Below are 12,332 nucleotides of genomic sequence, written 5' to 3'. Positions count from 1 at the left end.
ATCACCAGCTTCCAATCAAGATTTCGCGTTTTCCTCTATTGGGTCAAAGACGTAAAAGTTCCGCTAATTCGACGAACGTTATCCCGGTGGATACTTCTCGAGTTTTCCAAGGTCTACGGGACTCCCCGTTTCTACGGCGGGCCTTAAAAATATCAATAGGTGGGTAGCAACGAACATCATCACCGGCTTCCAATCGAGATTTCACTTTTTCCTCTATTGGGTCAAAGGCGTAAAAGTTCCACTAATTCGACGAACGTTATCCCGGTGGATACTTCTCGAGTTTTCCAAGGTCTACGGGACTCCCCGTTTCTACGGCGGGCCTTAAAAATATCAATAGGTGGGTAGCAACGAACATCATCACTGGCTTCCAATCAAGATTTCACTTTTCCTTCTATTGGGTCAAAGGCGTAAAAGTCCCTCTAATTCGACGAACGTTATCCCAGTGAATACTTCTCCCGTTTTCCAAGGCCTACGGAACTCCCCGTTTCTATGGCGGGACTTAGTAAAATATCAATCAAAACACAGGTGGGTAGCAACGAACATCAAAACCAACTTTAATGTCAAGGATGTGGATGGAATATATATTCAAGAGCTCCTCCGTCCTTAAGACATACGTGTATTTTTTTGTTCCCTTCCATGTGAATGTGTCTTATTCTCCTGTGCTAATATGCTTCTCCATTTTCCTTCGGCAGAGAGAAAATGAAATGTATGACTTGTGTTTGCAGGTCTAACGCCCAATCCACCTACTTTTCTCTGCACGAAAAGACAAATCTACCCATTCAGTGTTTCCTTGAGATTCACATTTCAACAACTGGCAGGAAAAGTTCCTTTCTTGGGACATTAATTCTCCCAAATAACTCTCATATGTGAATGCTGGATCTTAGTCATCTCCCAGCATTGTTTATAGTAACAAAGGCTGATGGGAGATGTAGTCCCAAAGAACTGGAAGACACAAAGTTTGGGGGCCATTGCTTAGTCTAGGATGTGGGATTAATTTGGGAACCACTGGTCAGATACGATGTATGTGGATGACAGTGTGTTTACCTTGTGTTTCAGCCAAAATAATTCCCCGGATTGTTTATCAAAGGCCCAAAAGGATTCAGAATGGTTTCCCCAGAGCAACTGGGGACTCTTTACACCATAATTATCGCGAATATTGCCAAAATTATACTAAAATATGGTCAGAAGGAGAAGCGAGTGTACGATGAGGTAAGCGAGAGGTTTCCTTGGTGTATTATGGCAAACCCTAAGATTTACTCAAATGCCATCGAGTTCCAAATAACATACAAAATTGTGCGTCGGAAAACATGGCTGTGACCGTTGGAAGCACTGTGGAAGCATGTTGAGAGATCACCATAGCTTAAAAGAGTGAACCCATTAAATAATAGGAGAGACCGCTAGATCTAAAGGATGCGTACTTTCACATTGTAATAATGGTAGAAAAGAAGCACCGAGTTGTGAGTTTCAAGCTCAGCCAAGGCACCGTGTGATGATAATTGCAGCTCAATACTCAACCTTAAGAAAAATAAGACAATATCAATGGGAACAAGAGAATCCCTTTCTCCCTGCAATTTGATGAAAGAGGAAGGGAGGGCTGGTCCCAGACAACCAGAGGACATTATTGCCTTAAACACAGTGGAAGTTGTATTAAACATCTCTTTTTAAAAAATTACTATTGTGCACAAGCTTCCTTTCATTTAAGAATGAGGTGGAGATTTCTTTTATGTTGTTGTTCTCAGTTTTGAGCCAAAGTTGGGCAGAGTTTATGAGTTCGTGAGCAACACGACGACAGGATCATTCGTGCCGGCGTTTGGAAGGCGGCACCAAGTGCGCGGGCAACTCGGCGGGCAACTCGTGGCCCTCCAGCTTGACCTTGATGAGGTGGTTGGCCAGGGCAAACTCCTCGTCGTCAAGCAGCCCGTCCTTGTCCACATCGGCCAGCTTCCAGATCTTGCCCAGGACAGTGTTGGGCAGCTTGGACTTGACCATCTCCTTCTTGGCGCTGGCCCCCGTGATCTTGCCATTGACAGGAGACAGGGTGTAGAAGATCTCGTCATAGGTGGGCTTGTCCTTGCCCACCACCCACTCCACGTCATCAATGCCCTCGCCTGCCCCCTCCCCGTAGCCGTGGCCGAAGGGCCCATTCATAGTGCCCTCGAAGGCCCCGCCCTTGACCGCCTGCGTGGGCATCTGCGACTCCTCCTGCCGCACCATCACCATCAGCCGGGCAATGTCGTTCGCCAGCATGTCGTCGACTGCATCCAGCAGCTTCTGCTTCAGCGGCTGGAACTTGCTGAAGTCTTGCGTCAGGAGCTGTTCCTAAGGAGAAAGCGAGAGAGAGAGAGAGATGGACCGTCAGCAACACAGTTGAATTCGTCTCACAAAAGAAGTGGTTCAAAAGTATGGAATTGTGTAACATCTTGCCATTGAGAACACTGTAAAAAAAGGAATGTCTGTGTTTCATCCGTATATGAGAAGATAAACTGCCATGACACCATGCCAGCATGGAATTAATGATGTGGTAGGGGAACAAGTTGACTTTGCTGGAATCCGCCTGAGTCCCCTCGGGGAGATAGGGTGGAATACAATAAAGTATTATTATTATTATTATTATTATTATTATTATTGTGGGACCGTGGCATAGCTGGCTGCATTAAGATCACTACTGACCAAACGGGCATGAGTTCGAAGCCAGCCTCGGTCAGAGTAAGCTTCCAACCAATTTGTGTAGCTTGCTGTCGACCTTTGCAGCCCGAAAGACAGTTGCATCTGTCACGTAGGAAATTTAGGTACCGCAAATGCTAATTTATGACGCCATAAAAATCTCCAGCAAGCATGCAAAGAATGAGAAAGTACTCCATCGGTGTCACAAATGGACAGGGAAGCGACACCTCCCCTGGTGGCCAGAATACGACTCCGGCCCTGTTTACCTCTCCGAACGTATTCTCCCCTATGAACCATCAAGATTATTAAGATCGTCTGGAGAGGCCCTGCTCTCGGTCCCACCGGCCTTGCAAGCGCGTCTGGTGGGGACGAGGGACAGGGCCTTCTCGGTGGTGGCCCCTCGACTCTGGAACTCTCTCCCACTGGAGATCAGAACCGCCCCGTCTATCCTGACATTTGGGAAACAGGTGAAGACCTGGTTATGGAGACAGGCATTCGACGAGTGTGCCAACACCCTGAGATATGGATGGAGGATGATGAGCAACAATTTTAGTGTGACGACTGACCATTGTAGTTATTGATTGTAATTGATGTTTTAATGTTTCACTGCAATATGTATTATGATGTTTTATTGATTGTATGTGGTATTATGGTTGGAAACCGGTCTGAGTTCCTCAAGAGAGGTGAGAAGGCCGGTATACAAAACTTTTAAATAAATAAATACCCTCATGAAAAAGCTGGAGTGTTAAATAGCCGCTGTGTGTCTGTTCATATATGTTGTGTGTCTAATGGCATTGCATGTTTGCCATGTATATGTACATTGTAATCCGCCTCGGATTACAATGTACATACATTGAGAAGGGCGTAATATAAATACAGCATTTTTAAAAATATTATTATTATTATTATTGTTATTATTATTACTATTTACATAACAAATTGGTAAACAACAATTTGCTGGGTTTTGTATCTGATCACACGTCGGACACTTCCCAAGTGTCTAGGACTGTGTGATGTATCGGCGAATAATGTGTGGCCTTTTGCAGCTAATAGATAGTAATTTTGTCAGCGCCGATTGTTTTTAAGTGCAGGCCAAGGTCTTTAGGCACTGCACCCAGTGTGCCCATCACATAATAATAATAATAATAATAATAATTATTATTATTATTATTATTTTGCTGATAGCAAAATTCTTGACAGCAGAAGGTACTTTAGAGGAGAGTCTACTGAACAAACCAGTACCTGCCGCATATATTGCTTAAGTCGCATTGACCGACCGTCTGTGCAGGGTTCCATAATTCGCACTGTAATAACACAACCGTTCAATGCTAAGGCTTCCTGCCAAAATGGAACTGTAGAGGAGAGTCTACTGAACAAGCCAGTACCTGCCACATACATTGCTTAAGTTGCATTGACCAACCATCTGTGCAGGTTTACATACTCTGCACTTTAACAACACAACTGTTCAATGCTAAGGCATCCTGCCAAAATGGAACTGTAAAGGAGAGTCTACTGAACAAGCCAGTACCTGCCGCATATATTGCTTAAGTCGCATTGACCGACCATCTGCGCAGGGTTCCATACTTCGCACTTTAACAACACAATCGTTCAATACTAAGGCTTCCCGCCAAGATGGAACTGTAGAGGAGAGTCTACTGAACAAGCCAGTACCTGCCACATACGTTGCTTAAGTTGCATTGACTGACCGTCTGTGCAGGGTTCCATACTTGGCACTTTAACAACACAACTGTTCAATGCTAAGGCTTCCCGCCAATATGGAACTGTAGAGGAGAGTCTACTGAACAAGCCAGTACTTGCCACATAACAGTAGGAGGAGTTACGAAGGTGGGGGCATTACTTTTCATTCAACCCTCGTATTATACTTTGAGCAGTTAATTTTTTTGCAAAACAGTATGAAATACCTCTGTTCCCGAGTACTTCGCAAATCGTACCTGCATCTTACGGAGGTTGGGGAAGTCCCCCGGCGAGATCTGGTGCTCCCGCTCGATCTTGAGGTAGATCTCCCCCAGGTTGTTCACCAGCTCCTTCTTCTTGCTCTCCTTCCCAAAAACGTTGGGCATCTCCTTCTTCAGGGAGCTGATGATGTAGGCATGGACCTGTCGATCGTGGGCGACAAAAGACGAGAAAGCTTTGAGTCCACCAGGTACAAAAGCAGAAGGTTTACTACACTCTGGAGACCATAGAGTCATAAAAGGTCTTCTTCTGGAGGTGACCAGAGGCTGGATGGACATGTATTGGGAGTAATGTGATGGTGCCTTCTTGCAGAAGGTTGGACTAGATGACCCTTAGGGTTCCCTTTCAACTCTAGTGTAATATAGACTTCCTGGAACCTCCTTCTCTGGCGGTTTTCAAGCAGAAGCTGGATGGCCATCTGTCGGGAAGGTTTGGATGGTATCTTCCTGTCTGGTAGGCGGGGGTTGGACTGGATGGCCCTTAGGGGTTCCCTTTCAACTCTAGTGTAATATAGACTTCCTGGGAGTCTGCTGGAACCTCCTCCTCTGGAGGTTTTCAAGCAGAAGCTAGATGGCCATCTGTTGGGAGGGTTTGGATGGTGTCTTCCTGTCTGGCAGGCGGGGGTTGGACTGGATGACCCTTAGGGGTTCCCTTTCAACTCTAGTGTAATATAGACTTCCTGGGAGTCTGCTGGAACCTCCTTCTCCGGAGGTTTTCAAGCAGAAGCTGGATGGCCATCTGTCGGGAGGGCTTAGATGGTGTTTTCCTGTCTGGCAGGAGGGGGTTAGACTGGATGGCCCTTAGGGGTTCCCTTTCAACTCTAGTGTAATATAGACTTCCTGGGAGTCTGCTGGAACCTCCTTCTCTGGAGGTTTTCAAGCAGAAGCTGGATGGCCATCTGTCGGGAGGGTTTGGGTGGTGTCTTCCTGTCTGGGAGACGGGGGTTGGACTGGATGGCCCTTAGGGGTTCCCTTTCAACTCTAGTGTAATATAGACTTCCTGGGAGTCTGCTGGAACCTCCTTCTCTGGAGGTTTTCAAGCAGAAGCTGGATGGCCATCTGTCGGGAGGGCTTAGATGGTGTCTTCCTGTCTGGCAGGAGAGGGTTAGACTGGATGGCCCTTAGGGGTTCCCTTTCAACTCTAGTGTAATACAGACTTCCTGGGAGTCTGCTGGAACCTCCTTCTCTGGAGGTTTTCAAGCAGAAGCTGGATGGCCATTTGTCGGGAGGGTTTGGATGGTGTCTTCCTGTCTGGCAGGAGGGGGTTAGACTGGATGGCCCTTAGGGGTTCCCTTTCAACTCTAGTGTAATATAGACTTCCTGGGAGTCTGCTGGAACCTCCTTCTCTGGAGGTTTTCAAGCAGAAGCTGGATGGCCATCTGTCGGGAGGGTTTGGGTGGTGGCTTCCTGTCTGGGAGACGGGGGTTGGACTAGATGACCCTTAGGTTTCCCTTTCAACTCTAGTGTAATATAGACTTCCTGGGAGTCTGCTGGAACCTCCTCCTCTGGAAGTTTTCAAGCAGAAGCTGGATGGCCATCTGTCAGGAGGGCTCAGATGGTGTCTTCCTGTCTGGCAGGAGAAGGTTGGACTGGATGGCCCTTAGGGGTTCCATCAAGCCAATAATAAGAATAATATTTATTAATATTAATAGTAATAATAATAATGTCAATTTAATAATAATATTAACAAGAATGATGGTGGTGAAGGTCTTTAAGCAGAGGCTGGATGGCCATCTGTCAGGAGGGCTTGGATGGTGTCTTCCTGTCTGGCAGGAGGGGGTTGGACTGGATGGCCATTGGACTGAAACTTGGAGTTTCTACCAAGCCAATAATAAGAATAATATTTATAACAATATTAATAGTATTATTACCAATATTAATAGTATTATTACCAATATTATTATTAATAATGTCAATTTAATAATAATATTATTAACAAGAATGTTGGTGATTGAGGTCTTTAAGTAGAGGCTGGATGGCCATCTCTTAGGAGGGTTTGGATGGTGTCTTCCTGTCTGTCAGAAGGGGGTTGGACTGGATGGCCCTTGGAGTTTCTACAAAGCCAATAATAAAAATAATATTAATAATAATATTAACAAGAATGATGGTGGTGGACGTCTTTAAGCAGAAGCTGGATGGCCATCTGTCGGGAGGGCTTGAATGGTGATTTTCTGTCTGGCAGGAAGAGATTGGACTGGATGGCCCTTGGAGTTTCTACCAAGCCAATAATAAGAATAATATTTATAACAATATTAATAGTAACATTACCAATATTATTATTAATCATAACGCCAATTTAATAATAATATTATTGACAAGAATGATGGTGGTGGAGGTCTTTAAGCAGAGGCTGGATGGCCATCTCTTAGGAGGGATTTGATGGTGTCTTCATGCATAGCAATATTAATAATATTACTATTATTACATATAATTTAAGCTATATATATATATATATATATATATATATATATATATATATAGACACACACACACATACACATATATATAATTTAAGCTTTTCATATCATTTATACTTGATTTAATCTGGTGCATATACAAATAATAATAATAATAATAATAATAATAATCTTTATATCCCGCCACAATCTCCCCAATGACATATACTCCAATGACAAAACGTTGAGGCTAAGCAGTGGTGTGGGATTTAAGCCGGGTTTTAAGGTCCTTTTTTAAAGGACATAAGCATCTCATGTCCACATTCTTGAATATAGTGCATATGTTTCCAATCATTTTTCTTACTGACATTTTATTGATTTTTGTTGTTAAAAACCTCCCATCAACCAGACCTCGCTGCAAGTTGCTTCTGGTATGAGAGAATCAGCCGTCTACAAAGACATTGCCCAGGGGATGCCAGGATGTGTAACTATCTTGCAGGGAGGCTTCTGCAGATCTTATACTGTTTAGCTGGTATTGCACCACCAGACATTCTTCGGGAAGGGACAGAGTGTTATCTATGCTGACGATCATGCCATCACCGCTCAAGCAGGGAGCTTTGAAATGGTCGAACAGAAGCTCTCCAAAGCTTTAGGTGGTCTTACTGCCTATTCCAGGGAAAACCAGCTGATTCCTAATCCATCAACAATGCAGAAGTGGGCTATCCATCTTAACAGCAGACAAGCATCTCAAGCTCTGAGGATGACCTGGGAAGGAATCCCACTGGAGCATTGCAGCACACCCAAATACCTGGGAGTCACTCTGGACTGTACTCTGACTTATCAGAAGCACTGCTTGAATATCAAGCAAAATGTGGGTGCTAGAAATAATATCATACGAAAGCTGACTGGCACAAGCTGGGGTTCACAACCAGACACAGTTACGGCATCTGCCTTTGCGCTTTGCTACTCTGAGGCTGAGTACGCATGCCCAGTGTGGAACACATCTCACCACGCTAAAACAGAGGATGTGGCTCTTAATGAGACACTATTACGGGGTGTCTGCGCCCTACACCACTGGAGAAATTACACTGAATAATAATAATAATAATAATAATAATAATAATAATAATAATAATAAAGCGATTTCTCTCACAAATCACATATAAAACCTGCCCTGATTCTAAACCAGCTAGGAACGGATTTTTTCTTAGTTTCGGTTTCACATAATAGCAAAGATGAATAATCTAACAGCAAAGGCAACTTGTTCCCCTATCACATAATTAGATCCGTAAGAGCAGACTTTCGGGTCTTGACTTTCATAATAATCGAATAGCAAAAAACTATTTATAGTCCGCCCTTCTCACCCCGAAGGGGACTCAGGGCGGATCACAGCACATATACTTTGTATAGACAGATCAGAACAGAAGGAGGTGGTTTATTACAGTTGTTTTTGGTGCCATGGAAGGTTGGGCTCGAGTCCCGGCTCCCCCACTTTTAGCGGTACCTAATTTTTCTAATCACAGCTAAAGCTGTTTCCGAATTGCTTAGGTAAACAATGAGCTAGGCTGATGGTTGGCAGTTCACGCCAACCCGGGTCTTCGAACTTGCAACCTTTTGGTTGATAGATCTTATAATTGCTGATGATTTACCAGCTATGCGTTAAAACTGCCTTAATAAGACATCCTGTGATAATGTCTATGCCCATCATCACTAGAGAAATTATCTGGTATTGCACCACATGTTGTGGCTCAGCCTGAGCTTTCTGAGCTTGAGTTTCCTCAGGACGAGGATAATGAGCTAACCGGCCTTGAAGATAGTGGAGATTTGATTAGACAGGACCGTTTGCAATTAAGAGTTCGCAGAAGCGCACGCCCTGCCAACAAACGTGAAGCTAGAGGTCAACGCAATGCTTTCATGTTGGGAGAACATATTTAATGATCTAGTCGAAGGGCATTCTTTGTCAGTGCAATGGTGCTTATACCCTGTTAACTTCTGTGGAAATATCTTGGCTTTTGGGGAAAGCTTCTGGCTCTTTGGGACTATGGTTTTGATCCTGATTTTTGGAGACGTCGTCTTGCTGCCATGGACACTTGCTTAACCAATGCTAAAGGACTTCATGTTATTTGCCTTTGGATCTTGGGAACGTTGCCTTTGAATTTAAGACTCTGTTTTGCATGTTGAACTTTTGCAACTTTATTTCTCTGTTTTGATTTTGCCTTTTCTCAATAAACTACAAAACCTACAGCCTTGGTGTGTGGCGGTGTCTTGAGCAAGGTGAATCTATCCTGAGCTGCGACACCACCTGACATCTGTTGGGAAGTAGCAGCCTGTAATTAAAGGACCAAGTCAGTGACATCTCCGGTCCATCCTCTATTCGGATATCAACACCTTAAATAAAGAAATAGCTTCCTAAGATCTACAGAGATATTCGCAGGAACACTTCAGCAAGCGAGAGCCCAAAAGTGGCAGGCTCAAACCCCGAACCTCAATCAGTGGCTGAGACTGGATGAGAGACTCCCACCCTGCTGTATTTCTGGTTACAGAGACTTTACTATTTTCTCTAGTGAAGCCTCCCAGAGTCACGACGGATTAGAGCACCTTCAAGAATTAGCCTGGGGGACAGAACAGGTAACATGGGCTAATTCTATAATTTTGGGATCGTCTGGACTCACCTTGGCCAGCCGGGCCCGTTTGATGAGGTCGTTGAGCTTCCGAAGGGCGGCATTTCGGGGCAGCGACTGGATGTCCTTGAAGAGGTCCTGCTCCTCGGCCTCAAAGAGCTTCCGGTTGTCCGGGATGAGCAGCGGGTGGGACCAGAAGGAGCCGATGTAGACGCGCACCACCTCGGGGGTGTTGATGATCTTGCCCAGCGACCACATCAGGGCCCCGTAGACCCGCATCAGCTGCTGGGTCTCGATCTGGTCCGCCTTGTTCAGCACCACCCGGATCTTGTCCTCGTGGTTCTTCAGGGCTTTGATCACCTCTGAGAACTCATCCGAAATGTCCAGCTTGTGGGCGTCGAAGAGCAGGATGATGCGGTCTACCCGCTCCGCAAACCACTCCAAAACGGCTGCAAAGTCGTAACCTGGGGGGAAAAAACCAGGGGCAGTGTTAACGTCAGAGAGTCAGGCTTTCACAACCAGCAAAGGCAACTGGTTCCTCTACCACATCATTAGACCCATAACAGCAAATTTTTGGATCTCAACTAAAGCGATGTCCCTCACAAATCACGTATAAAACCTGCCCTGATTCCAAACCAGCTAGAAACGGATTATTTCTTAGTTTTGGTTTCACATAATAACAAAGATGAATAATCTAACAGCAAAGGCAACTTGTTCCCCTACCACATCATTAAATCCATAAGAGCAGACTTTTGAATCTCAACTAAAGCGATGTCTCTCACAAATCACATATAAAACCTTCCCTGATTCTAAACCAGGTAGGAACAGATTCTTTCTTAGTTTTGGTTTCACATAATAGCAAAGATGAATAATCTAACAGCAAAGGCAACTTGTTCCTCTACCACATCATTAGACCCATAACAGCAAACGTTTGGATCTCAACTAAAGCGATGTCCCTCATAAATCAAGTATAAAACCTGCCCTGATTCCAAACCAGCTAGAAACAGATTCTTTCTTAGTTTTGGTTTCACATAATAGCAAAGATGAATAATCTAACAGCAAAGGCAACTTGTTCCCCTACCACATCATTAGACCCATAACAGCAAACTTTTGGATCTCAACTAAAGCGATGTCCCTCACAAATCACGTATAAAACCTGCCCTGATTCCAAACCAGCTAGGAACGGATTCTTTCTTAGTTTTGGTTTCACATAATAACAAAGATGAATAATCTAACAGCAAAGGCAACTGGTTCCTCTACCACATCATTAGACCCATAACAGCAAACTTTTGGATCTCAACTAAAGCGATGTCCCTCACAAATCACGTACAAAACCTGCCCTGATTCCAAACCAGCTAGGAACGGATTCTTTCTTAGTTTTGGTTTCACATAATAACAAAGATGAATAATCTAACAGCAAAGGCAACTGGTTCCTCTACCACATCATTAGACCCATAACAGCAAACTTTTGGATCTCAACTAAAGCGATGTCCCTCACAAATCACGTATAAAACCTGCCCTGATTCTAAACCAGCTAGGAACGGATTCTTTCTTAGTTTTGGTTTCACATAATAGCAAAGATGAATAATCTAACAGCAAAGGTAACTTGTTCCCCTACCACATCATTAGACTGCTAAGAGCAGACTTTTGGATCTTGACTTTCATAATAATAGAACAGCAAAGATGAATAATCTAACAGCAAAGGCAACTTGTTCCCCTACCACATCATTAAATCCATAAGAGCAGACTTTTGGATCTTGACTCCTAATTATAAAAGTCATAGAGCTAACATGAGCTAGGAAGACCTTGATGTTAATCCGATATTGCCTCAACTAAAGTGATGTCTCTCACAAATCACGTATAAAACCTGCCCTGACTCTAAACCAGCTAGGAACGGATTCTTTCTTAGTTTTGGTTTCACATAATAGCAAAGATGAATAATCTAACAGCAAAGGCAACTTGTTCCCCTACCACATCATTAGACCCATAACAGCAAACTTTTGGATCTCAACTAAAGCGATATCCCTCACAAATCACGTATAAAACCTGCCCTGATTCCAAACCAGCTAGGAACGGATTCTTTCTTAGTTTTGGTTTCACATAATAACAAAGATGAATAATCTAACAGCAAAGGCAACTGGTTCCTCTACCACATCATTAGACCCATAACAGCAAACTTTTGGATCTCAACTAAAGCGATGTCCCTCACAAATCACGTACAAAACCTGCCCTGATTCCAAACCAGCTAGGAACGGATTCTTTCTTAGTTTTGGTTTCACATAATAACAAAGATGAATAATCTAACAGCAAAGGCAACTGGTTCCTCTACCACATCATTAGACCCATAACAGCAAACTTTTGGATCTCAACTAAAGCGATGTCCCTCACAAATCACGTATAAAACCTGCCCTGATTCTAAACCAGCTAGGAACGGATTCTTTCTTAGTTTTGGTTTCACATAATAGCAAAGATGAATAATCTAACAGCAAAGGTAACTTGTTCCCCTACCACATCATTAGACTGCTAAGAGCAGACTTTTGGATCTTGACTTTCATAATAATAGAACAGCAAAGATGAATAATCTAACAGCAAAGGCAACTTGTTCCCCTACCACATCATTAAATCCATAAGAGCAGACTTTTGGATCTTGACTCCTAATTATAAAAGTCATAGAGCTA

General features: G+C 43.8%; 1 protein-coding gene across 1 annotated transcript in view; it reads right to left on the bottom strand.

The window, feature by feature from the left end:
* Window positions 1-530: 530 nt before the first annotated feature.
* Window positions 531-12,332, bottom strand: part of EHD1 (EH domain containing 1) — a 37,791-nt gene continuing 25,989 nt past the window's right edge. The window contains exons 4-6 of the mRNA XM_067472552.1: window positions 9,706-10,118; window positions 4,617-4,781; window positions 531-2,319 (exon numbers count right to left, since the gene is read on the bottom strand). Coding sequence (XP_067328653.1) covers window positions 1,795-2,319; window positions 4,617-4,781; window positions 9,706-10,118 — 1,103 coding nt within the window. The 3' untranslated portion in view covers window positions 531-1,794. The remainder of the gene's footprint in view (window positions 2,320-4,616; window positions 4,782-9,705; window positions 10,119-12,332) is intronic.

Source organism: Anolis sagrei, chromosome 12 (genome assembly GCF_037176765.1).
Source record: "Anolis sagrei isolate rAnoSag1 chromosome 12, rAnoSag1.mat, whole genome shotgun sequence".
NCBI classification, from domain to species: Eukaryota; Metazoa; Chordata; class Lepidosauria; order Squamata; family Dactyloidae; genus Anolis; species Anolis sagrei.
The sequence above is the reverse complement of the archived record's forward strand: the minus strand, read 5'-3'. Positions and strand labels throughout refer to the sequence as shown.